Source organism: Brachyistius frenatus, unplaced genomic scaffold (assembly GCF_029030835.1).
Source record: "Brachyistius frenatus isolate BFR_SWC_R1_liver_20210118 unplaced genomic scaffold, ASM2903083v1 Contig_84, whole genome shotgun sequence".
NCBI lineage: Eukaryota > Metazoa > Chordata > Actinopteri > Embiotocidae > Brachyistius > Brachyistius frenatus.
The window spans coordinates 796251-823494 of NW_027210683.1; the positions used below are offsets into that span (position 1 = coordinate 796251).

The 27244-nt window shown below is 45.1% G+C and overlaps 2 protein-coding genes across 2 annotated transcripts in view; one reads left to right on the forward strand and one right to left on the reverse strand.

Moving 5' to 3' along the window:
• The window catches only part of mcama (melanoma cell adhesion molecule a), a 41744-nt gene extending 29711 nt beyond the window's left edge, over positions 1 to 12033 (forward strand). The window contains exons 7-16 of the mRNA XM_069709753.1: positions 852 to 979; positions 1697 to 1832; positions 2049 to 2164; positions 2817 to 2958; positions 3750 to 3880; positions 4637 to 4778; positions 6403 to 6438; positions 8400 to 8529; positions 9240 to 9357; positions 10007 to 12033. Of these exons, the coding sequence (XP_069565854.1) occupies positions 852 to 979; positions 1697 to 1832; positions 2049 to 2164; positions 2817 to 2958; positions 3750 to 3880; positions 4637 to 4778; positions 6403 to 6438; positions 8400 to 8529; positions 9240 to 9357; positions 10007 to 10009 (1082 nt within the window). The 3' untranslated portion in view covers positions 10010 to 12033. The remainder of the gene's footprint in view (positions 1 to 851; positions 980 to 1696; positions 1833 to 2048; positions 2165 to 2816; positions 2959 to 3749; positions 3881 to 4636; positions 4779 to 6402; positions 6439 to 8399; positions 8530 to 9239; positions 9358 to 10006) is intronic.
• Positions 12034 to 13437: 1404 nt separating this feature from the next.
• LOC138627427 (E3 ubiquitin-protein ligase CBL-like) lies at positions 13438 to 26569 on the reverse strand. The gene is made up of 15 exons (XM_069709747.1): positions 25981 to 26569; positions 24238 to 24485; positions 21936 to 22082; positions 21628 to 21784; positions 20893 to 21014; positions 20635 to 20772; positions 19263 to 19350; positions 18995 to 19126; positions 18699 to 18908; positions 18434 to 18544; positions 17803 to 18092; positions 17533 to 17700; positions 17020 to 17123; positions 16301 to 16477; positions 13438 to 15544 (listed from the first exon to the last, which is right to left on the reverse strand). The coding sequence occupies exons 1-15, from the start codon at positions 26122 to 26124 to the stop codon at positions 15153 to 15155; spliced, it is 2628 nt and encodes an 875-aa protein (XP_069565848.1). The 5' UTR covers positions 26125 to 26569; the 3' UTR covers positions 13438 to 15152.
• Positions 26570 to 27244: the final 675 nt, after the last annotated feature.

Here is a 27244-nt window from a genome sequence, read left to right on the forward strand (position 1 = left end):
ACATTTATATGTAATTTAAATGTTTCGTTTTCCACTGCAGATAGTTCCCCCTCAAGGCGACCGCGTTGCCATAGCGACAATGCATTTTAAAAAAAAGTCAACTTTCACTTCTACAATAGAACGTTTCACAGACAGAATTTGTTAATAAAGTCTGTTTGGGCTTCCTGTCAGGAACTCCTCAACGCTTCCTCGTCTTCAAGTGGGCGGGGCTTGCAGGAATTACATTTCGGTGTGAGTTCGACATCAAAATCGGCTTCATTAAACACCCACTGGGTGCAAAAAACTTCAGAAAGTTTGAAGAAACATTGATCGACCTGCAGCAAACTTCTGTGGAAGCTCGAGATCCGCAGAGTTTTAGTTTCAGTTCAGCTCGCTGGGAACCGCGACGGAGGTGATACTTAAACTTTACGACCGGGAACCATCTGTGGACGTTGGAGAACCAAAACAAAGCGAGTCCTGTCAGTGGAGGAGCTTTAAAGGGCCACTCCACCAGTTTTACACATGAAGTTCAGTTCCTCTTGAAGAGGAGCACTTAGCATAAAAAAAAGGAGTATTAAACTGATTTTAAACTCTCAGATAAAAATCTCCCTGATGATGCTTTTTCAGCTTTAACTAAAATATAAATATCAACACAAATATAAATTCAGTTCCCACAGTCATCATAATTTGAGCAGCCACATCATCTGGTCTTTTCTTTGTTGTTTGGGACACTGTAGCCAAACACAGTCTGTGCTGTCAGCGTAATGGAAACGCTGTTGTAAAGTGACTTCTAACAGCTCGCTGAATAAGCCTGCTTAATTTGATTTTCTGTGTGTGTGTGTGTGTGTGTGTGTGTGTGCGTGTGTCTGCAGACCCCACCACCATGGTGGAGCTGTGGAAGGAGTCGCCTCAGGGCCTGGTCAAAGAGGGGGATGCTGTGGAGCTGCGTTGCCAGGGCGATGGCAACCCCCCGTCACCCTTCATTTTCAACAGAGAACAAGTAAGAATGGACGAACTATTCTCACCCTTGAAAGTCTCCCGACGGAGAGAAAAGGGGTGACACGCGGGAGACACGCCGGGAATGTTTTTGATATGCAGAGCTGGCCGGGCCCCCGTGCAGCCGCCGGGACGCTGTCAGTCGTGACCCCGCAGGTCCAGAGACCGGAGGCCTCCAGCACCGCTCATTCCCACGTCAGGACACACACTCATTGTGTGTGTGTGTGTGTGTGTGTGTGTGTGTGTGTGTGTGTGTGTGTGTGTGTGTGTGTGTGTGTGTGTGTGTGTGTGTGTGTGTGTGTGGGCACAATGAAAAGAAAAGTCAGCTGACTAAGCGGGAAGGCAGGGGACATTTTGTCAGTGACTCTATCGAGACATTCTCAGAGCAGTTTTTGCTGTGAAAACGAGTCGAGAGATTTAATTCATTAAATTTTAATCCAAGATGAGGTTGGATCAATAAGATGAGAGACGGAGAGCAGCTGTAACGAGCAGCTAACAAACAGATAATTACCTAAAAGGCACTCAAGTTAACGAGCAGCTATCGTACCGGACAACTGGAGACACAAAACAACCTTCAAAACAGACTCAACATGTCACACGATTCGACTCTGAGGCTCATTAAACGTCACAAAACACAGTTTTAGGATGAAGTCACTTTGAAAACACATCCGATACAAGAAATAAAGAAGTTGTCGGACTAAAACTAACAGATTTGTTTCAGGAGCCGGACGTGGAGCTGCAGAGCAGCGGAGACGTCTTGGTTCTGTCTCCGGTGTCCCGTAAAGACAGCGGCGTCTACCGATGTCTACCGCTGGACGCCGCCGAGGTCCAAGGAGAGGTGCAGCTCACCGTCCACTGTGAGGACCAGAACACATCAACACACTTTCACGTCATTGTTCCATCAAACCTTAAGAAGAAGGTTTTGTTTTTATTTGCTGTTGATGAAAACAACGCTGATAAATTCAGCTCGATGTTATTGAGCTTTTTTTCCTGTTCAGTCACCAAACATGTTTGACTTCCTGTTTCCTGTTTCCTATTTCCTGCTTCCTGTCTCTCGTCTGGTTGCTGTTCAGACTTGGATCCAGCTGTCGTGGTTCCCAAAGACTCGGAGGTGATGCTCAAAGGAGAAGATCTGACGGCGACCTGCAACGCTCTGTCGTCCCTGAAGACCTCGACCGTCTGGTTCAAGGTACGCTCGGAAAACACGGCGTCGTGCTTCTGACTGCATCGTTCAAAATCACCCAAACGATACAGCAAAGAAGATTTGTAGAGAACGAGGATGCTCGTATCGGTTTAATCACGTCAACAATCACTTCAGTCAACATGTGATTTCTTTTTTTCCCTGTTGCTGCTAATGAGGACAAACATGCAAGAAAATCAAGCGCTTCGGCTCAAAAACGACAACTAGAAAGAAAAGTCAGATGTAAAGTTTATAAAACTACTATTGATGTGTTCAAGTGTGGGCCGATTTAAATAAGAAATGTAATTAAAATAAACTAAAACTAATGAATCTGAATTTTAAAATAATTGAAATTAGAAAATAAAGCCAACAAAATCTTAAATAAGGTGCAAATCATCTAAAATATGAATTAAAATAAGCTAAAACATAAAAAAATTGAATTAGAAAATGTTTTAAAACTAAAACAAATAAATAAAAATTTGAAAATATAATTTAAATAAAAGATGTAGTCCAAATAATCTCAAATAAATCATTTGAAAATAAGTGTAAAGTAAAAATAATTTCACATGAATAAATTACACTGTTTTCGTGCACGTCCGCTTCATATCTGGGGAGTTTGTTGCGATGACCTCGCTCTTTTTCTTCCGTGCGTGTTTTTCAGGACGGGAAGCAGGTGGGTCGAGGGAACACGTTGCACCTGCAGGACGCCACCTACGATACGAGCGGCGAGTACATCTGTGAGGTGACTGTTCCCTCCCTGCCGTCCCTTCACACCAGCGGCTCCGTTCACATCATCGTCCAAGGTCAGTCATGACTTACATCACTTCAGCTGCAGGGTAAAAAAAAAAGGCTTCCAGATGATGTTGTGCTTTTATGTCGTCTAAAATGAGATTAGACTCGATGATAAAGTTAGTTTCACCTGTTTTTTTATACTTTATTTATTTATTTAAAAATAAAGGAAAAACAAGCAAAATTCAGGGGAAAGAAGTTCTTTTGCTCAGCTGAGGTGGAAAAGTTTGATTTGAAAACATGTTTTCTTTTCTAGTTGTTTTCCAGATCAGTTTTTATGCATTTGACATTTTTAAACTCTCAAACTTGTAGATATTTTAGTTGTTAATAGTTTACATGTGCTAATTGTCGGACTTGCGCTCGTGTTTTCGCAGCAGGTCTTTTATTTTCTCGATCATGAGCGGCCTCTTTTATTTCTACTTCCTCCAAATTGATGGAACTGAGAGTTCTCGTTTAATCCGGTTAGAATAAGCGTCGGTCATGTGATGGATCGTCTCCGGGGAAATAAGACAAACTTTGTGTTGGAGTTGTGAGAGTGTGGCCTCACAGGAAAACAGGAACATTGTGCCCTTTCAGGCCACCAAAGGACTTTTATTGTGAAACCTCGGGGCAGGAAGTGCAACAAAAAAGTAATACTGAGTAGAATTAATGGGAGAAAAAACGATAGAAGACTAATGAACTGTGTGTGTGTGTGTGTGTGTGTGTGTGTGTGTGTGTGTGTGTGTGTGTGTGTGTGTGTGTGTGTGTGTGTGTGTGTGTGTGTGTGTGTGTGTGTGTGTGTGTGTGTGTGTGCGCGCGCCTCCAGGTGGTCCCCAGTTGGTGGGCGTGGATCAGGAGGTGCAGCTGGAGGAGGCGTCCGGCCGCATGGTGAACCTGAGCTGTGAGGCTCAGGGTCATCCTCTGCCCAGCATCTCCTGGAACATCATCGGCAGCCAGGTACCTGATTCACTTCAAACACTTCACACTGACAGCGGAAACAGATATTTGGTTTCATTATAAATGTTATTGAAGGCTGTTTTTCTGCTGTACGAAGGAGCATCAATAAGTTCAGGCTTCAGAGTTGATCAACATCAGTTCCTCATGTTAACGTGACCGCTGGTACGTTTGTGGTTTCACCGTGAAACCTGAAACTGGAGCAGAGAAACATCCGATTTTTAGTCAAAAGTCTTCAACACACCCACTTACAGCCAAGTGTTCCTGAGCCCATGCAGTGATTTCTACTACAGAATCAGGTTGTTGTTTTTCCTGCTTCCTCCTGCTCCGTGAGCATCACTGTGCTGCGTTCAACAGGAACGATCTGTGAACTCTGATTAAACATCATATACGTGTATTTACATAATGAAACATTAAAGTGAAGGTCACTCAAGTTTTTAAAAACAAATTCTACTTTTGCGTCCTGGCAGTTTTCGACTTCGTCAAATTGACAAAATAATAATTCTGACATTTTGCTCAGTTTGATTTAATGTGAAACTGATTTGTTTTACAAAGTTTAAAAACATGAAAGGAAAGTGATTCAAGCTTCGGTCTCTTTAGTTTGCTACGTTCTGCAGGAGCTGATGGACATATTATGATTGTGTGATTTTAGCAGGTTCCTCGTGTGATTTTTGCCACCGCTGCGCTTTTATTTTGAAAAGCCGCTGGTGTGTAAAATGTCGTCGCTGAAGTGTGTTTTGTTTTGGTGTGTTTGTGCAGAACTGGCAGGAGGTGGTGAACAAGGCCAACGAGCACATGGCTCACAGCGTGGTGTCGGTCAAAGTCACGTCGGACGTCAGCGCTCTGTGCAACGCGTCCAACGACATGGGCACCGAGGTCAAAGCCTTCAGCATCAAAGCCAGTAAGACCTCCGTCGGTTTTCACTCCACCAACATTTGCTTTCTACGCTTATTTGGAGAAATTCCTTTGTTATGTTAAAGTGTCGTTCCACTTCTTCTTCTTTCATGTTGGAGCTCATTTAATCTCGTTTTTTCTTTTTTCTCCGGTGTGACGGAAAGCGCCTCGAGTCGTGGACCGTTTTTTTCCTTTTGCTTAATTAAAGGGAGCCGTAGCGCTACGAAGGCAGAAGAAGACGCTCTGTTCTCTCAGTAATGGAGCTTCCAACTTATTTTGCTTTTTGAAGCCTAAATTAATGACCATGGAGCTCCGGCTCCTCACGCTGAACACCCAAATACATTTTCATTTATTACAGAAATCTGCTGCCTTGATGTTGGTTTTAGAAAAGGAAAGTTGACTTCACGTCCAGGGCAGCTCTCTGACGGTTTCTTTGTTCTGTTTTCTTTTTCAACATGAATAATAATGATATTGACTTCAGTGATTTCAGATTTTGGGCAAAAAAATCTGAATAACAGTAATTATTTGTCATTTCCTGCGGAAAATAATGTTTATAAAAGTCAAATTTCAGCAAATAGGAATTAAACGAGATACTCGGCTGATTTTTCAGAGACTTTATAAAACATGCAGCAGATTTTTCTAATTAAGAGCGACATAGATTTTTCTTTTCAGGCCTCTCATCCCTTTATATTATTCTTGAATTATTACTGAAGGTTTCAGCTGTGAAATCAATCGTAGGTTAGAGGTGGACGGAGAGTTGCAGCGGGACGAGGCGGTATGAAAATTGATGGTTTTCATACAATGAACGTACTTATTTCTGGTATTTGAAAAAGAAAATGCAACGAACGGAGACGCCCGCCTGCACAATGAACTCTCTTCCTGGTTGCCTGTCAGACGGTGCCGTGGGCACCGAACACACAGCGAACATAATGAAACGGGTCATATCATCGTCTCTACCTCAGAAACACTGATTACAAACATCGTGGAAACACTTTGGACATCTTAAATGAACGTGGGTTTGTCCTCGAAGACGGAGATCCGGTTACAATCTGCAGATCAAAGTTTCACAAAGTCCGAACAACTTTAATGCCCAAAAAATTTAACGTGTGATTGTTTAAATGCACTATTGAAATCATTTTCCACATCCCGGCTCGGACATCGGCTGTCTGAACATTAAACCGAGATGGTTCTCGGACCGTTGAAACCTTCGCTGGGCGATAAGGTGCCAAAACAAGATGATATTTTAGAGTTTGTTTCTGACATGATGGTATTGTTGAAGTCAATGAAAAAAGTACATTTTTGTGCAACCAAAATATGAGTTTTTAAAAAAAAAATTATCTCGCTGATCTTGTGACTCCTTTTTAGTTTATCGGTAAGAAACAAAAGGTTCCTGCTGTTGGAAATGTTGGAGAAAAGTCAAAATCCGAAATTCCTGAAGGGACCGAATAAGGTCAAATAAAACCTGAGAGAGAGAGAGAGAGAGAGTGTGTGTGTGTGTGTGTGTGTGTGTGTGTGTGTGTGTGTGTGTGTGTGTGTGTGTGTGTGTGTGTGTGTGTGTGTGTGTGTGTGTGTGTGTGTGTGTGTGTGTGTGTGTGTGTCCCCGCCCTAAGTGTTGTTCTACTTGTCCACAGTTCCCCGGGTCACCACCACCACCCCCTTCTCTCCCGGTAAGACCTCCGTCCTCCCGTCCATCTCTCATTCACCGTCTTCCACCTCAAAAAGGTCTCGTGTCCTCTGTCCTCTGTCCTCCGTGTCCTGACTCCGGTTCTGTGTGGGACAGTGAAGGGTTTGGAGGAGTGCGTGCATTATTGATGCTTCTGGTGCAGGGACTCTTGTCTTTTGGTTCGCTGGCAGATCTTGTGGACGGCCTGCGGGCGTATTTAAATATTCTGTTTGATAAAAAAAATCCCAACAGCAGCAGATTTGAGCTCAACAGCAGATCTAACGACGCTCCGACCGGACGCCGCGCAGCCGGAAAAATATTTGTTTATCCCGCAATTACAGAAATAAAAATGTCCGAAAACAAACAGCGTCTCACTTTACCAGACTGTCCTCCTGTTTTATGGACGGTTTTTACACGGCAGGATAATTTGCAGGTAATTACGGAGAAGGGGAATTATTCTGAGCAGTCACTTCGTACCATTAAACCTTCACGGGCCTTCAGGGGAAACGCAGCCTCCCGTTAAAACCACCGGGAGAGGACACGGTGTGAAGTCCGTCCACCACGGAAGATGATTATTTACTGAGGTTGTTGCAGGAGTTTATCACACAGGACTGAACACACACTGAACACCGAGTGCAAGATTTCAAAATGAGTTACATCACCGAGTCTCTGCGGCAGTAAATGACGACACGTCTTTTCTGACTGGTTCTCACTCTTTTATGGATTTCAAAACACAAATCTGGAGATTTTACTGCAGGAAAAATTAATCTAATCCAACAGAACGTCTCTTGTAGGATAAAAGACGAAACTAATATGTTAAATTTATGATTTTAAATAATTAATATGATGAGTTCCATTTTATTCTCTTCTGGTCTTTTGTTGTGTTTTCTTGCTTCTTGATTTACTTGCATGTTTCCTGTCTTTGAGTTTGATAAATGTTATTTTATTTATTTTTTTCTGTCCTTTTCCGGCTGTATCATCATCAGAAACATGACAGGTGAATCTCTTCCTGTGTTTAAAGATGCAAAGACTGAACTGGCAAACTGAAAACCAGGAGGATGCACCACTGCACAAAAAAACTGCACCAGAAAAACATGAGTTATTGGTGAATGATTATTATTAATGTTAAAAGGTTAGTTGAAAGAAATATGCCATTTCCAGGACAGTCCAACAGGAATATTATAAAGGGCTTGAAATGATGGATACAGTCAGTAAATCAATCGTTTTAATAGAAGTTTGTGTTGTTTCCCGTCACATTGCAGCTTCTTTACATTCCGGATGAATAATTGAAGTCTTTTAAATGAAGTGAGTTATCGGAGCTGCAGGTCACAGATGCTGAACAAAGTAAATGACATTTTTCTAACAGTTCTGCTGCACAGTCATCATTAAACGACAGAGAAACATCACGGACATAATTTCACGCCCCGCTTCTTATTTCTTCTGCATTAAGAAGAGAAATTAGTTAAATGAACCACTTAGTGGTTTAAATACTGCAGGTCGGTGGGACACGTGTTTCCCTATCTGTATTATTAAATTTCATTTTTAACTTCAGTTTTTTCGAGTTGCACTTCCACAAGTTTAATCCAATGAAGAAGAGATTCAGATTTGAAGTCTTTAGTAGAAAAACACTGGATTCAACACTTCAGACTTAAAAAAAAAAACTCCCTATGTTTTTATTGTCAGACCTGTCGAAGCTCCTCCAGCGATCACAGATGTGTTTCACCTGTTTCAGCTGTTTTCATTGCAGCGTCTCATGATCTGCTGCTTTTTGTGCATTCAGTCAGATGTGATGTGTTTTGTGATGCGGTTGAATGATTTCAGTCGTTTCTAAGCCGCCGCTTTTCTCTCGCTGTTGCCTTCGTTCCTTTCTGGCTGTGTAAATGTGACTTTTGTTGTGGCTGCAGCTCTGAAATGTTTTTTCAGATCAACTCTTAACACGTTGTTGGTCTCTCTGTGTTTGCGTAGCCGAGGGCAGCGGCGTGATCATCGTGGTGATCATACTGTGTCTGCTGCTGCTCGCCTTCCTCGGCAGCGTCATCTACTTCCTGCACAAGAAGGGAAAGATCCCGTGTGGACGCTCGGGCAAGCAGGAGATGTGAGTTCAGCTTGTGATCAACCTGTTCGAAGGAGCTCATGAAAACATCAAACATTTTCTCTTGCCAGTAGGCGGCGCTATGGCTATGATTGAACATTGGCACGTATATGTCTTCAGGGCAGGACTTTTATCATACATGTAAAGTTTGGTGAATTTTACACAACGTACATTAAAGTTGCAACTTTTAGTTTCATGGCGAAACTTACAAAATGGCCGCCACGCCACGGACACACCGTTCACTGCAAATGAATTCTTTTAACAACTTGTCATCCCGAAGGTCTTAAGAATGGACACACCAAATTTCAGGTCAGTCCAATAAATTCTGTGGGAGAAGCTTGACGTGCAAATGGGCAAAAATTTACAAAAATGTCTGGCGCCAATCCACTTTTTTTGTACATGATTTACATGCCTACCAAATGAGTTACATGTAGGTGAAAGTTTGCTGCGATGGGCTGCAGTTTAGGGGGTGCTAGCGAGCCATTTAGCTACGCCCACTCCTGAAAACCCACATTAGATGTACATTTTCACCAGATCTCACACGTGCCGAGTTTCATGAGTTTCAAGCACCTGTAAGCCCTAAAAAAAATTATTTAGAAGAAAAAAGAATAGTTCTTTGCTTGACGATGGGGCCTTCGAACCGTTCGGTTCTGGTACCAAACAAACATTTAAACTTTAACGCCAGACGAACCGACTGCTCTCTCCGTCTGCAGCACCAAAGAGAAGACCACCAAAGATGACATCGTCGTGGAGATGAAGACCACCCCAAAGAATGAGGAAGCCGTCCTCCTAAAAGCCGTCAACGGAGAGAAAAAAGGGCCCAGTGAGCAGGTAACTGGACCCATCGACGCCCCCTACAGGCTGCAGCGTGGAGTTTGTTCTGCATGTTAGGAAACAGTTGGTTCATCGTCCTCCTCCTACATGTGATGTATTTATGGGATGAGACTCGGTCGGCGCGTCAATTATTTAACGGTTGTAAATAAACCAGCTCGTAGCAAAAACAAATTGTGACGATGTGAAGACGCGATCGGTGTTTGTGACTTCCTGTTCAACTAACCTGCAGGTTTATTTCCAACCGGCTTGTGTTTCTTCTTCTTACTGCGTTTCTTCATGTTTATCTTAATGAAAGAATTAATGGACAAAAACGACAATTTTTTTTTTTGCTTCATTTTATTCGAGCGTGGATTAAAAAGTGACGTCACTCAAACAGACACGCCCCCGAAAAACACGTTTTTTTTTTTTAACCTTATTGTCGAATTAATGACGGGATTAAAAAAAACAAAAAACTAAGAAGAGGAAGGAAGATAACGACACCGTCATGACTTTTTGTATTTCAGGAGAGAACTTGATGCTTTTTCAAAAGGAGACTAGTTGTTTTTTTAGGCAGCCCCTGGTGGCTCTCAGTGGTATTGCAGTTTGTGGCACTTTGACCTGATTCTGTTGGTGTATGTGAAGCTGACTCCATCGTCTCTCCCTCCAGTAAAGCGTCCGGCGGCTCGGCGGTGACGTCGTGCACCATCGGTCGGGGCGTCCCGCTGACCTGAGACCTGCAGGGTAACACCACCACCGCTCAGCCTGGACATTCCTCCCATCATGCTTTGTTCTCAGCAGTATTCAGTAGACACACACACACACACACACACACACACATGTATGTACAGATGTGTATTTTCTTTCGAATGAATGTCCTCCACATTCATTTTTGTTTCTTCAACTCTCGGCTGTCGTTCAGTGTGCGTACGATGTTTTTGTTTTCATTTTATGAAAATGTATATATTATATATATTTTGTTATTTAAGATATTTTGGCACTCAGATTTTCTTTTGATGGCGGCGTCGGGGTCGTGTGCATGTTGATCTCGGGTCGCGATGTCTGACACGGTTTGTCGGTGTGTTCGCTCCAGTTTCACGTCGATATCTGCAGAAACCGAAGGTGAAAATTAGCGAAAAAAGAAAATGAAAGAAAAGCGGACGGATGTGTTGTTTGTTCGTTACGATGACGATGACGACGCCCGTCGCACGCTGGCGGCCTTCATCTGCAAACTGCTGTCGAGCCCTCGTGCTGATTGTATATACATGTAGTGTACAGACCTGCTAGTGGTGGCCTTGGACTTACTGAAGGTGAAAGGTCAAAGGTTAGTGATCTGCTGTGCCTGTTGTTTGAGAATGCATCATACACTGAATTAGTTTTTTGTTATTTGGTTGGTTTGCTCTGTTTTCTTTGTTTCCACTGAGAGCTCGGTCGCCTGAAGAAGCCGCTCTGCGTTTCTGCATGTTTTTACGTGTTTTCATCAGATGTTCTCCGAAGAGTTCGTTCTTTTTTTTAAACTTCTTTACGTACGGTTTGAACTTCAAGAGTAGGAGTGATCGTTGATGTGCATTCATTTAATTATCATTCACTGTGATGGATCATCAAACTCAATCAGGGAAATTAAAACGTCCGTCTTCAGCTTCGGTCACAAAACTGAGCTTTAGTTTTTTTTTTTGGGGACAATCAGAAATGATCTTTGATGAATCCCGGAGGTGGTTTAATAAAACTTTACTCTCCTTCTTCAGATATTTAAGACTTTTCTAAAAAAAAAAAAAAACCTCCACAAACTAAACAGCTCATTACTGAGTCAAAGTGGACATTTGTAAAGAAATGTAAAGAAATTCCCTGAAGGCATTCTTGGAAAATTAATGTGAGGTGATGTTGACCTTTGACCTTTAAACACCAAAATCTTATCAGGTCATCGTTGGTACTAAGTCAATGGTTTTGCCAAATTTGATCCAATTCCCTGAAGGTGTTCTTGATATGTTGCGTTCTGAGGATCATCAGCTGAATTATCACTCGCATCTTTTTATTTTTTCTTATTTTTTACAAAACTTCTTAGAAAATGGGTTTAAGAGTCTTTTATATTGCCCAGTTGATTTGGTTTTTTTTTAAACCAGGTGGGTCAAAGAGGATTATTGGTGTTTTTATATGACTTTTGGGGTTTTCAAACTTAGTTAAAATAAATGAGGCCCAAACTTCTGAAACATGCTGAGAAACAAAATTCTGAGTGAATCAGCTGAAACGTGCAGAAACGGCAGCTCGCTGCTTCACGGTCCGACGTTGTGAATATGACTCGATGTGTATTTTATTGTGAAAAGCCGGTTCCTGAGAGCCCTACGTTGCCACGGTGACTCGTAGCTTTAACGAAGTAGCGACGCGTTTTTCTGTTTCCTCTCTTTTTTAGTTTTTTTTTTTTTTTCGAGGTGTCCGATGGTAAAACTAAAATCCAGGTCGAGTTCGTCGTCGTCGTCGTCAGAAGCCACGACAGCCTCCGAGCAGCGAACGCTCAACTCTTTGTTCCACTTTAAATCGGACTCTCTTTGTTCTGGAGTTTTTTTCACCGGTGAGAAAAAAAAACTTGTTTTTTCTAAATGTGTGTAAATGAAGTTCTGTACATGTGATTCTTTGATGCTTGCGGGTTTTTTTTAAATATTTTTTTTGCAAGAAAATAATGCCAAATAAAAGGTTTCCTTTAAAGAAGAGTGTTTTCTTTGTGTGAGGTGTGAGACTGAGGTGTGTGTGTCTTTGTGTGTGTGTGCGAGTGTGTGCGTGTGAGTGTGAGTGTGTGAGTGTGTGTGAGTGTGTGTGTGTGTGTGCGGTCCCACAGTGAGAGGACAGGAAGCAGAGCGGCCTCCAAACCGCTGTCAGCACCGAGCTGGAAGTGACTCCGACGGTAGCTTCGGGTTTCCAGCTGCAGGCGGGACAGAAAACGTGGCGCACATCTGCAAAGAATTCTGACTCCTCCTGACTCTTGACTCCTCCCGACTCCTCCCGGCTCCTCTTGGCTCCTCCTGACTCGTTCTGGCAGATCGGCCGTTCGTTCAGTGAAACCTCCTGAAGTCCAGGAGGTGACAACGTAGTAATCTTGAGATTAAATGGATCAGTGGGAAGAAATCGGACGCTCTCATTCGACCACTTGGGGGCGCCAAAGCTCAAACTTTTGTAAAGTATTTGTCTTAAATTAAAGCTTAATGAGTTTAACAAACACAAAATCTTCTGCTTTTCTCACTAAAGGTCAACCTGATGTGGACGGTAAAATTACTGCATCTTATTTTTATTTAACCAGAAAAAATCCCATTGATATTAAAAATCTATTTTCCTGTACAAAGTCAAGCAGCAGCACCAATTAATAAATATCTAAAACATGTAAAATATTAAATATCATGAATAAATCGGTGTTTGTATTCGTTGTGGACAAACGACATATCAAATGTTAAAGAAAATACAGTTTAATTAAAAATCTTAATGGCTTAGGCATGAAAAAATTGCAACACAATGAATGCTTGAGGATATTAAAAAGACAATAAATAAAATATCTACACAGGCAATAACAAAAGCGATTAAGACGACTTTTTTTTAGTACACAAGTTCCTGTCGAGAAGGCGAGTTAACATGAGAACACCGCACGCATCATTAATCAGCAGGTCCGAACCGACAGCCGAGACTCTGGCAGTGATTCGGCACGACGACGAGGACCGGGACCTCCTGCAGGTCCTCGCGGTCCAGGAGTTAGTCTCCGCCCCCTCACGTTAGAGCGTTCAAAACACCGAGATCAAGCAAACAGAAAGACACATTCTCCGTCTCTGCTCTAGGGGGCGCCGCGACGAGCAGCACGCCGCTTACTAATGCTTTTGGTTTTTGGGGCGATTTAAAGCTGCGAGACAGAAAAAGTGAGCAACAACCTCCGGCTGATCCGATTTACTGCACCGGGGAACAACGTGGAGGGAAATACATCAAATTAAAATCAGACTTAGCAGCACGTTTCATTCACTAAATAAATTATAATTTAGCATTTCATGATTAACGGATACTTTTTAAAGATAAAACTGCAGGATGAGGTCTCGATTTTTTTTTTTTTGTCTTTTGTGACTGCGATGAACTGCGGGGACAAAAACACGTCCAAAACAATTCAGCTGTTACATAGTTTTTCCACCAGAGGGGGCTGAAGGTCATTATTAATTGTAAAAAGTCCCACTTGGGATATTAGATCGCATCTCTTCAATAAAGAAATTAGTTTCATGAAAACTAATTTCTCCTGATAAACGTAATGAATGAACCCACGTTGGGAACCGACTCACTCGTCACTGAACGTAAATATCAGATAAAAAAGAGAATCAGCTGTTAGTTCCAGTTCTTCAGGCGGTAAATATAGGATTAGTTTTGGTTTGCTGACGGCTGCAGGTTGTGATTGACAGGAGGCACATTATTCACACGTTACTGCAGAAATCAGAAGCGAGCGGTTTATTCTGGAGATGTACCCTTCGACCTGCCGTCTTTAATACGAAGGTGGACGAGACGAGTTTATAATCGATATAAACGTCCCTCCAGGCGTGTTCGTGTCGGGAATTCTGGTTTCTCTGGACTCGGACCGGATCGTTTTCCTGCTTCGACGCCTCAATGATCTTTTAATCTCTGTGTGGATGTGAAGCTTTTCACCACGATGAGTAACTGAGCACGAGGAAGCTTCATTAATACGAACCCTGATCGTCACTTTACTTCAAATCAACACAACTGAAAACCCTGAAACGTGGATTTAAATGATAAATTGATGATCAAAGTAGCTGCAGATGAATTTTTCGGCTTTCAAATCCGAGACTGTAAGAAACACAGAGTCTGAAGTTAGAGGGAGTGAATGAGCTCAGAGAAACAACGCAAAACATGAATGAAATAAGATGGCTGTGTTTAAATCTGAAGCGGGAAACAAAATAAAACGAATCCATAAAGTCCGATCAACAGGAAACGGGGAGCGTTTGTTACGGAGTACCTGAGTCCACGTGACGACACGCCACCTTCAGCTCACGTTAAAAGTCCTTTACGAAGAAACTACCGAGAGAACAGAGAAGTTTCCGACTAAATAAACCTTCAGTGTCCGATTAAAGTCAGACAGAGCCGTTGTTAGTACGACACACAGCACGGCACGTTATGAGAGCACGCAAACATTAAACTTGTTACTTCTTCACGGAGCTGAGCGAAGACGACGGGAGTCGAGACCGAGCGACGACGCGAAGCCCGACGTCACTTTACTGCAACTGAACGTTCACATTCATCGGCATGAGCGCACTTTTTAAAATCACTAACGTCCCACCGAACTCGCTACATATTATTCGTACGCCACGATTTGCAAAGAAGCCCGTAAAGCACCAGACTGAACAGCGGCGGCGGGCCCGAGGCGGTCCGCGGGGCCCCGTTGCCGAGCAACAACGGTGTAGCTTCAACACTTAGCTTAATGAGGGAGGTTAGTCGGGCTGAGTTGGACCTCAGCGAAGCACGGCAGGGCCGGAGCTCGGCTACAGAGAGCTCACGGTGAAAGGCCTCCATTCTCCGTGCGTGCTGCGTTCAGGTCGTATCGGACTTACCGAGCTGCTGAGCCCGAGCCTCTCGATTTCCAAATGCTGTTTTTGGAGTAAATGAGAGATTTTGAAGCTTCAGAATCAAACTGACTTCGGACGCTCGGATACGACTTGAACGCAGCGTCGGCCTTTCGGCAAGTCTTCGTGGCCCTGCGGGAGAAAGTGCTCGGTAAATGCTTTCCATGGTAATGGCACAGAGTGGAGACAGAGACGAGGACAGAGGACACAGGGACACCGGAGTGACTATGTGGCGATGTGCGCCGCCGAGGGGACGGTCACGAACTCCCGCAGGATGTTCTTGGCCGTCTCCAGGTTGTTCTGGGCGATCATCAGGGCTTTCTGGATGTCCTGGATGGAGTAGCCCTGGGACATCAGGCATTCGATCTCCCCGTTCAGGGCCGAGCTCCCGGGGCCCGCCGCTGCTGCTGCTGGAGGAGGAGGAAGAGGATGAGGAGGAAGAGGATGAGGAGGAGGAGGAAGAGCGGGGGACGAGGCCGAGGAGGACGAGGGCCCGGGGAGGTCCGGCAACGGAGCGGGAAACTCTCGGTTGGCCGGTCGAGGCCGTCGGTCGGAGTTGGCCCGACGTGGGAGGGGCTTGGGGGGGCGTTCGGGGTCGACGCCTGCGGCAAACATACCTGGAGACACAGGTGAGGAGACACGGTTACTCCCCAAACCAGCTGAGTCAGCTCCTTTTACGTGAACAATAACACTCGCAGCTGAGCTTTATTCTTATTTATTCTTTGTTATTTCTTTATGTCTCAACTCACGAGGTCCACAGTTCACTTTTAATAAGTTTATAATAATAATTAAAGTGACTCTGATGAAGACTTGTCGTGTGTTCATGGAGATTTTGTGGCTTCTTCTAATTAATAAATGCTTTTATTTTGTAAATTCAGCAGGTGGAGACATTCAGCGACTTCCTGCAGGTATGTGATATGTTGTAAATTAGTTACTTTAATTTGATTTCCTGTCACTTTAAAGGCTCTCTGCTGAACAGTTATTTCATATTTTAAATGTACAACATGATCACAACATGTTAGTCGTTCCAGTTGTTTTTTTTCCAATGTTAAAAACAAAGTCCAACCTGAAGGTTATAGACAGTAGATGTACTTCCACCTGCCCTCCAGCAGAGGGCAGTCTATCTCAGTCTGAATGACGGAGATTAATGGATCATAAATGGACGTTAATTAATTAATTTTCCAGTTTCAGTGATTCGTTAAAACAGTTTTTAAAACTCGATGAAAGAACATTTGTAGTTGATTAAAATGTAGAAGACTTTTCACCATTCGTGAATAAATCTTTATTTTTTTCCACCCGACAGACTGAAAGTTTGTTTACAAACATTCGGAGACACAACAAGTAAACAACATCCTCGTTGTATTAAAACTCACTGGCTTCTACAGCTCCGTCCACACTCAGAGGGCCGAAAGCTGCCGAGGGGCCGCTGATGTCGGACAGCGTCCTCCTGGTGGGGGCGACCGGCCGTGGACAGTCGTACTCGTAGACGTCCTCCTCACAGACGTCCTCCTTCTGGTCCACAGGAACCACTGCTGCATGCTGAGGTTGTTCTGAAACACACAAAACTCACATCAATACACACACACACACACACACACACACACACACACACACACACACACACACACACTCACACTCACACGGCCCACCAGGTGAACACACACCTGGATGCAGGATGTTTTCTACTGACTTTGTATTTATTTGTTTTCATTCCAGTGATTTAAAAATGTTTTTACTCCGATCAGCTGATTTCTGTCTTACTAACGTTGTGATTTGTTTAAACTTTTATTTTGTCATTTTTGACAATTTTAACCTGAAAAGTGCGAAATAAATAAAATTGATCATTATTATTATTTATTTCTACCCTGTTGAAAATTCAAGTACTACACGAGGTACGAACATGTAAGAGTACGAAGTGAAGTATGTGATTTGGAACAATGACATCATTAGAACTACTTCCTCACGCTTAGCCCCGCCCACTTGTCTCTGATTGGTGCAACCTTCAGCTTGTCTGAGGGAGCTATTACTGCAACAGGGTGTCTAAACTATCATCGCGTTGAAATCTCTGCAGGTGAAACTGTGCGATCGTTACCCGGGTCGGAGGTGTGCGCGGCCTCGGAGGAACCCGCCTGGTTCTGGATGTTACACATGGACTCGTAGACCTGCGGGTCGTCCACGTCGGCCACCACCTCGCTGCTGGGACACGCGGAGACACGGAAAGTTAAATTAAAGTTATCATAAAAAGGTAAAAACTCTTGCTGTTTTTAGTTGCTGTAGTAAAACTACTTCATCTTTTTAGTCAGCAGCTTTCCAGCTCTGCTTCCTAAAATCTACCACTGATGAATTTCTCCTCATTTCTTTCTTTGATGAATACAAATTTATGAATTTCTCTTTGTGCGTTTTCCACTGCGTCATCACTTCATCAAAGAGACGAGCGGTCTTCATCTCCAGCTTCATTTCCTTTAAATCATTCAAGGTGAAAAAAACAGCAAATACTTGAAGCGGAGGGACGTCTGAGGCGGCGGCGCCCCCTGCTGGACATACAAATACAGCTGCAGCTGACCAGGACAGGGCGTGGATGTGTTCCTCCTTCACCCCCGTGTACCTGAGGTCGTTGTGGTTGTTGGTCTGGGGCGGCGGCGGCGGGACCAGGGCGCCCGTGATGACCCAGGGGGCGCCGGAGGCCGGGAGGGAGGTGGGACTCATGTACTCGTTCTCCTCGCAGTCAGACGACGGTTTGTCCCCGTTGGACCCCGTGGACACCGGCAGAGACCTGAAACATCACAGAGCAGGTTGTTTAAAAATAAATCTGGGACATACCTGTTGTTACTTCCTGTCACCCCCCTCCCCGCCCCCCCCAGCAGCAGGTCCGTACCTCCCAGACAGGCAGTACACGGCGTTGGTGGCCACCTGCGGTTTGCCTCCCTCCGCTCCGGTCCCGTTGCTCTGAGGGGGGGTGGGCGTGGTGGGCGGGACCTTGGTGGCGGGACGCGGGACCATGTAGTTGGAGGCCCAGGCCGGCTGGTCCGGGGTGGAGGGGAGGGGCCTCCTCTGGAGTCTGGAGTCCTGGCTGACCAAGGAGGGGCGCTCTGGAGGGGGAGGAGGGGGCAGCTCTCTCAGGGCGGGGGGCAGAGGTAGAGGCTTGTCTCTGTGAGTGGCTGCGATCTGCAGGGAGGACGGGAGGGCGGAGTCACGCTGTGCTCAAATGGTAGTCGTGGTTACAACGTGGGAAGTCGTGCGCACCGTGTGCTCGGCGTCATAAAAACGCTGTTGCTAGGCAACATGGAGGGCGTCTAGGAGCCACAGAGAACTTAGAAAACTTAGCTTAGCTTTCTTGCCAGAAAAAAAAAAAAAAAAAAAATCACAGCTCAGGTATTTTGTGCTTTAAGCATCAATTTTACCGTCCAGTAAAAAGTGGTGAATTTTCCCTTTAAGTCTCATTTAACTAGCAGAGACGCCTTCCTTTCTCCTTTCTCCTTTCTCCTTTCTCCTTTCTCCTTCCTCACCTTGGCGGCGGCCGACTGACTCAGCGGGCTGTGGGAGGATCTCTGCTGCAGGAGGTCCAGTCGTGGAGGAACCGGAGGCAGCTGAGACACGGGAGACGGAGGTCGCTCCACCTGAACACACACACACACACACACACACACACACACACACACACACACACACACACACACACACACACACACACACACACACGGTTCATCTGGTGCCGTCAGCTGTGAGGAAGACGATGCTCCTTGCGTCCTCGTTGGCGTGTGATCGTCTCACCTTGGCGCAGGCCAGCCTGCTCATGACCAGGTGCTGGTCCTCCAGACGGTCGTCCTCCTCCTCCTCGTTGCTGGCCGCCTCCGCTCTGCTGGACCCCTGGAAACCGGCGAAGGAAGCCCCGCTGGCCTTCGGGTGGAAGGGGTCCACCACGATGGGCTCGGTGCCTTTGATCTCGCAGCGGCAGAACGGGCAGCCCTGACCCTCCGACTCCTGGTGGAGACAAGGCGGAGGAGGTTCGGGGGTGTGCGACCTTCAGAGCGGGAACGAGGAGACGGACGGACTTCCTGTCGACTCACCTGCCAGGCCGTCAGACAGGAAGTACACATCAGGTGCCGGCACGGCTCGATCTTCACGTCCTTGTCGTTCTCGGCGCAGATCTTACAGAGCTGGAAGGTGGAGCCCATCTCACAGTACAGCTCGTACTGCTCCTGCAGGGACGAAGGAGGAGGAGGAAGAGCAGCATCATCATCATCATCAGTAAGACTCTATTTGTGCATCGACGTCTCCTGCGTCCTCTGTGCTGGAACCTGATGAGGAAGACGAGGGAGAGGAGGAAGAACGGACCTGAGTGACTTTGATGTGGTCCTGTGGAGACGGTTCACACAGCCCGGTGAGGTCCGGGTTCTGCGCTCGGCCGTCGGGGAAAAGATAGCTGGAGAAAAAAACGCACACGTAAACACACACACGGGTCGGTACTAATATTCACAACGACTTCTAACTCAGATTTTGTGTGTAGAATTAATATTCTTGAGCTGAACGTAAGAAATAACCCGTGAGTCCTCTCCATCCTCCAAACACCAGCTGACTTTTTCTTTATCAATAGCCTTTTTTTTTGTGTTTGCATGTTTAGATTATGATTTATGAAGCATGATAATCCGCTCCGGAGCCGAACTGATTGAATTTCTGCTTGTAAAGACCACAAGTTACGACAAAAGTGACTTTTTCATTCGTATCAGAGAGCAGTCGGCTCTTAATCACTGCGTATAATCGTCAAAAAGTGCGTCAGACTTCAGCTGCGACTCTGATCTTGATTATAAGATTATGTGTTTTATCACATAAAGATTGAACCCTCTGAACCCCAAAAACGACACGTATAAAAGGAAAATCAGCAAAATGACTCCATTTATCAGCCAGAAACTACAAAAACAGAAATCATCAGCAGGTTTTCAGATTTCTGACGGTCCTTGAAGTAATCATCTGCATCAAATACTTGATAGTTTATGGAAATCACTTCATTCTACACGTGTCATTTAAAACGTGGGAGGTCTTAAAGCTCCCGACACACTCAGACTCTGAAGTGTGTGAGTTCAAATATCTGACAGACATTCCTGAGGAGCTTTCCCATAATTCATAGCGAAAATGGTGAAAACGTGGTTTTCCTGCACTTAAAACACAACGTGAACAAACTCAGTGTGTCGAGAGGAAAGTTTATCTGCGAGCAACAGAATCACTGCTGTGTGTTCATTAGTATTTAAAGTCAAACGTCTTCATTAGATTTATTCATTATAAATTGAATAATTTGCCACGTTGACTGGCGATCTCTGTTTTTCAATGGCTGTGTCCCATTTTTTCCTCTATAAACCCTGAAACCCTGCAGCTGACTGGCAGCTGACTGGCAGCTGACCCGAGTTAAGTCCGGTGAGGGTTTAGTCACAGAGATTGGGACCGGGCCAACGGTCGCGTGACGGAAACCCGGCGACCTTTGGCCCGAGCTGCTGGAGCTCAGAGGAGACGGGACGGAGAGCACCGAGAGGCTTTCACACGTCTCCGCCTGCGGCCGTGATGCTGCGGTTTCCACGGAAACACGGGACACCGCCCGATCGGGCCACAGAGGGTTAAATAACCTCTGATTTTGTATTTTGTTTTTACTTGAAATAAGACACGCGGCTCCCGGCAGGCAAAACACAAAGTGACGTTGTGTTGCGGTGCGACTCACAATCCCTCCCTGTACCCGTCGATGAGCGCCTGGAAGAGCGGCTTGTTGTGGGGGATGGTCTGCAGGATGTTCCCGTCCGCCGTCACGTAGCCGATGGCCCACTGGCCCAGACGGGTGCAGCTCAGCCTGAAGATGTAGCTGACGGAGAGACGACGGGTGAACAACACAACGACGCCCTCGGGTTCATCCCCACACTTTAAAACCAGGAAACGTGTTGACGGTGATTTATCTCCTGCTGGTCGCTCTCCGTCGACTCACCTGCCCGGTTTGTGGATGAACCTGTGCAGCCGAGCTTTGACCTCGTCGTAGGTGAGGAAGGCCATGTAGCCGGGGTGGGTGACCGCCAGGCTGTTCCAGTTCCTCAGAAGAGACGACCATGGCTGCAAAACACACACACACACACACACACACGTTACAAATATAAACTACAGCTACAACTAATTTAATGAAAAACGAAAACTTGGTTAAGAAAGTAAAACGTGTTGATTTTTGAGCTTTGAAGGAACCTGGATGAGTTTTTGATAAGAAGCCCCTCCAGGAGATTTCAGATTAATTCACACAAATTCAAGCAAACAAAGGGATTTTTTTTTTTTTTTTTAATTACTCCAATTTTTCCGCTAAAATTGTCATCAGCAGAATCTGTGCTGAAACTATAAACAGCATCTGAAGCTCTTATTTTGACAGCTGATGAAGTCGTTGTTTCTATATTAGTCACAGACGGTCTGTTCTGGAAACATACATAACTTTTATCGTTTTATTTGTAGCTTTTATCACCGTAGTTTTGCAAGTTCAATAAATAAATTAAAAAAAGATCAGAACTAAAATAATAACTTTTTTAAAACTCCACAAATCACGTTGTAATTTTTGAGAAAATCTGCTGCAAAATCAAACATTTTAGATCAAAACAATCAAAAAACAACTGGAGGGACACGAAACTATTTACACACTGAACCTCGGTCGTCTCCCAGAATGCTTTGCGGCGACGAGCCTCACCTGGAAGAGCCGGGTGAAGATGTCGAACTCGAACACGGAGATGTAGTCGTTGCAGGTTAGGTCGATGGTGGACTTGAGGGCCATGGCCTCCAGACCTGAGCTGATGGGGTGGAACTCGTGGAGGGCCTGACGGAAGGTCCTCCAGGGCACGATGGTCCTGAGAGGGAGGGGGCGTGGCCAGAGAGAGGGGGCGGGGCCAGGCCGAGGCAAAACCAGTTTTAAATCATGAATCTAAACCTTGACAAACAACGAACTTCATAAACTCTTCTGAAATCGATCTGTCGGCTCGTGATGAAGCGGAAACTCACTTGTCCCCGAACGACCTCCTCCAGAACTCGGCGGCGTCGGCTTTGGTGATCCTGAAGTTGTCGCCCTGAAACAGGCCGTTGGGGAAGATGGCTTTGAGCTCGGCGAGCATGTGACTGAAGATCAGAGACAGCTTGGTGAGGTTTCTCCTGAGAGAGACAGAAGAGTCACATCAGACTCACGTTTAATTAGATTGTTCTGGAGGTTTTACAGTTTCGAAAGACGACATTCAGAGTTTGAAATCATCTTTTTTTATTCACGTCTGGAGGCTTTAAATTGTAATAAAATTGCAAACAACTTTTTTGTACGACTTATAATACGGGACTGAAAAGGATGTGATTCAAACCTGGAACTTCTTTCTAGCTTTTTAATATCTTATGGAAAATTAGTTTATATTTTATGATTTTTTTTTTACAGGAAACGTGCTGCAACATCACAAGTCTGACGGTCGTTAAGGTTATAAAAAAAACAACCTCTTTCTACACATTTTATGCATCTTCACACACAAAGTGCTTCCAGTGTTTGGTCATTCTTCTACACTTTGTTATTTACTGTTAAAGTGAAATATGGAAACGCCGTCTGAACAATTACAGACCGTCTAGATCGTAAAGTGTTTATTTAAAGCGCAAACGATCAGCTGATCTACAGGAAGTAACTGCTGAATAATCATTTCAGTCACTTTTTATTTGCTGACCCTCTTAAACACACTTCCTGGTTCTCTCGCTGTGACGTCGCTGTAAACTGAAACTTTGTGTGGTTAGAAAAAGATGCTGCTTTGCATTTTACAATGTTGTTGTGCCATTCAGTTAGAAAAAGTTTAAATGGGGTCATTTAGAAATCATTTATTTGGGTTTTCTTTTATAATAGTTATTTATATGGATTAAATTCCAAGAGCAGTTCCATTAAACTGTAAAATAACTGCTTCCCTATCCTATATTTATATTTGAGTGTAAATATATTTCTATTTTATCTTCATTCTATTGTAATTAATGCACCTTATCTTATTTTTCTGTATGTTTATCTTCCATGTAAAGTGGCTGGAACAATTTAATTTCCCTTTAAGATGAATAAAGTCTCATCTTATCTCTCTTTTCAGATATATATATCAATAACTGCCTTTTTTTTTATTATTATTTCCTGACATCGGCATTGACGTGCTCTAGTTCAACTGTCAATCAACTCCCTGACCTTTAACCCTCCCACAACGTAACAACCAATCACAGGCAGAGCATCCCTCCCGATGATCCGATCTAGCGCCAGCCGTATGAAGCTGTCGCTCCGGAACAACGCTGCGTCCCACGCTGGTTTACGAAATAATCTGGTGAACATCCCGACCTTGTTATTAAAATTATTCACAACAATAAGAGTGGCATGAAACTGAGGCGTGATATGCAGCTCATAGTGTTTATAAAAAGGTCACGAGGACAGAATGTCTTTCCAAAGACGTCTCCATCGTGTCCTCAGACTGTCAATGTTTAACTTAAGGACACCTTTCCCTCGTAAAACCGGTGTCTGATTAATCTACAAGTTGTTGATGCGGAACATCTACGAGGAAACGCTTGATAAAAGTCCTGATGCGTCGCAGGAAGGGTGAACTTTCGCTGAGTAGTCAGTTTCTGAGAAACACAGGAAGTGGACATGATTGCGACAGTTTTAATCGTCCCTTTAGATTTCAGTCAAATGAGACCGCTGTGTTTTCTTGACACTTGTTTTTAACTGTTTTGTAGAAATAAGAAAATAACTCGGTGTGAAAATCTCACTTTCACCAGGTTCAGTTACGGTTGTGTTTTTACACTTCAGCCGTTAAGTGAAAAAAAAGCTGCCACCTCATGACCTATAAAGAACTGAAAAACAGGAAACAGACACACTTCTGTCGCGCCGATATATAAACCAATTAAATAAATGTCTAAATTGTGGCTGCAGAGCGACATCATGTCAACAATAACCGCAAGTAGATCTTATTTTTTAATTTCTGCAAGTGAGCACTGATGCAACCAAACACACACCCTGACCACAACCAGCTGACCGACGTTACGGCTGCAGATTCAAGAAATATTAGATTCTGATGAGTGGAAACTTTAAACAAACTAAGTTCCCTAATTTTCCCCGTTGTGAGAAACCCTGTTGCTTCTTCTTTAAAACGAGTTTTAAATCGCGTGGGCACTTCTGTAGAAGAATGAGTGTTTAAATGAAGCCTTCAGGTTCATTCTGCAGCAGCTCTGCAGGTATATTGAGGTTAAAGTGTTATTTTACTGACAGGAAGTGGAGCCTTGCGTCTGGACCACGGGCCGGTCTCGGTCCTACCTGGGCTGCGAGTTCTCCTCGTACATCCTCTCCTTGGCCTCCTTGAACAGGCTCATGGTCTGCTTGGTCTTGTTGGTCAGGTTGTCCACGACGACGCGGAAGTACTCGTTCTCCCCGAGGATCTCCATCTTGCCCTCGTAGCGGGACAGGATGGTGCGCAGGTGCTGGTAGGTGTCCGGCAGCAGGTCCAGGATGTACGGCGGGCTGTTCTTCAGCGCCACCTTGGGGTTCTGGCACAGACGCACCACCTGAGGGATGGAGGGGGAGGGGGGGACACTCAGAGACTCTTTGGACACGCTAAAGAAGACTTATGGAGGCTGACTGACAAAAAAAATAAAAACCCTGAGATGTGGTGGATTCAAAGTTGGACTTCCAACTCGTGTTTGTCAACATGAACGTCCACAACAGATGTTTGTTTACAGCAGCGACGTTCCTGCATCTCCCACAACTTCACCGATTCATTTTGCCAGCGTGACTTATCGTGGTAATAACCCGCAATAATCCCCGCGGGCCTCGGTTCTGGTGGAGTGTTGGTGGAGTCGGTGGAGTGTTGGTGGAGTGTTGGTGGAGTCGGTGGAGCGTCGGTGGAGTCGGTGGAGCGTCGGTGGAGTGTCGGTGGAGCGTCGGTGAAGTGTCGGTGGAGTCGGTGAAGTGTCGGTGGAGTCGGTGGAGTGTCGGTGGAGTCGGTGGAGTCGGTGAAGCGTCGGTGGAGTCGGTGGAGTGTCGGTGGAGTCGGTGAAGTGTCGGTGGAGTCGGTGAAGCGTCGGTGGAGTCGGTGGAGTGTCGGTGGAGTCGGTGAAGTGTCGGTGGAGTCGGTGGAGTCGGTGAAGCGTCGGTGGAGTCGGTGGAGTGTCGGTGGAGTCGGTGAAGTGTCGGTGGAGTCGGTGAAGTGTCGGTGGAGTCGGTGAAGCGTCGGTGGAGTCGGTGGAGTGTCGGTGGAGTCGGTGAAGTGTCGGTGGAGTCGGTGGAGTCGGTGGAGTAGTTGAAGTCATACATGTGCGTCTGAATCCTGCCGGCGGGGAGACGAGTCAAAACACGCAAAGTGCTTTAAAGTTCCGCAAAAACGTGGCGTCTTCACACCTGCTTCGTTCAGGTGAGGTTATATTCACACCGGTCGGCAAAACGCAGGCGGAGCGTCGTCGTTGTGCGTCAGGCAAAAAAATAAAAACCTAAATAAAACCTTCAATAATAATGAATTGTATTACTTTGATCTCCCGTCACAGACGGATCCTCCTGTTATCGCCCGAACAGGAGGAGTGATGGACAGTTTGACAGCCTGGAGGATGAGCCAGCGCCCTGAGACACACGCGCGCGCGCGCACGCGCACACTGCAGGTGCAGGCAGGCTGCGCAGACTCTGTTTGCACGGCGCGCTGCACGTCGTGTCCAGGCTCTTATCTGATGCTGCAGACATGTCTCTTGTCTCTCCATCGCTCGCGCTGCTTTCCTGTCTTCGGTTAAAGCTGACTGCAACAGATAAACTGGAGATGGACATGTAGGGTGTCCTCACAGGGACACCGAGATCAGGGACACTGAGATCAGGGACACTGTTGCACGACAGGTTGTTTTTGTTTTAAAGGGGTTCAGACGTAATAAATATCTCCAGCCGGTCACGTGTCTGCAGGAACTCTTTTCATCACCGACTTCACGCTGAGCCCAGAAGAGGAAGTGACCTCGACGTGTTCAGCTCTCGCTTGTTTCGTTGTTCTTGTTTGTCTCTCCGTGAACACAGCGCGCTTCCTACCTTATCCATGAGTTTCCAGCACTTCTCCACCATTTTCTTGTCGACCACCGCGGGCTGCTGCGGCTGCGGAGGCTGCTGGTGCGGCTGGAAGGCGTCCTTCATCAGGCCGATGAGACCGGCGCCCCTCCTCGGATTTCCGGCCATTAACGCGGTCGGTGACCGGGGGTTAGCCCCGGGGCTGCTGGGGGGAGGGAGGGAGGGAGGGGGGTCGACAACCGGGGTTTATTTCTTCACACGTTTTCTCAACCAAACCGCTGGTTTCTCTCGTATTCGTTGTTCTTCCCGTTTTCAGCAGCTGTCGCCGGTTCGTAACGTGTCATGGAGCGACGCAGCTAACTAGCAAGCTACATGAGAGGAGGAGGAGGAGGAGGAGGAGAAGGAGAAGAAGGAGAAGCTCTCGGTGGATAAACGACACCGGAACATACTCGGAGCGTCCGTCCGTCTGCTGCCGGAGAGAGAGCGGTGTCCTCCCGCCGACGGCAGCTGTAGTCCGCCCGGTGGAGTCCACCCGGCTGGTAATGAACTCGGCTGTAAGAAGTGTCATGGAGCGACCAACGAACAGGTTGTGCAGCGAAGCTTCCAGCCAGCGGCCACAAGGACGTCCGGTCGGGACTTTCAAAATAAAAGCGGACGTGCGAAAACTGCGAGGAGGCAAAATAAGAGTCATTTAATGGAAGTGGTCGGACTGAAATATGAAAATGGTCCACAAAGCACAAAAAAAAACACTTTAACAAAGCGTCGTCGTGTTTTTCTCTATTTATTTATTTTGCCCCGAAAGTGCTTTAAAATACAACCCCATGTTCAACAAAGTAAAATGTAAATAAAAACACAACGCGATGATTTGCAGATTCATATAAACCCATATTTCCTTTAAAAATAGACCAAAGACAACATAACAAGTGTGAAAACTGAGAAGTTATGTGCATATTAAGAATTTTATGCAATTTATACATTTGATATGTTGCCTTTGGTCTATTTTCAATTAAATATGAGTTTATGTGAATTACAAATCATCGCATTGTATTTATATTTACATTTTACACAGGTGTCAACTTTTAAAAAAAAAAAATGGGGTTGCACAATTAAAGAAAACAATTAGGATTATAAGGAGTGACAAACTGAAAACCAACAAAGAACAACAAAAACGTTTAAAAAATAAATAAAAAAAATAAAAACTGTGGAGACCCCCTGCAAAAAAATGAAAATGATTTGAAAAAAAAATATTGTTAAAAGTTAAGTCTTTAGTTTTGATGTCAAAAACGCC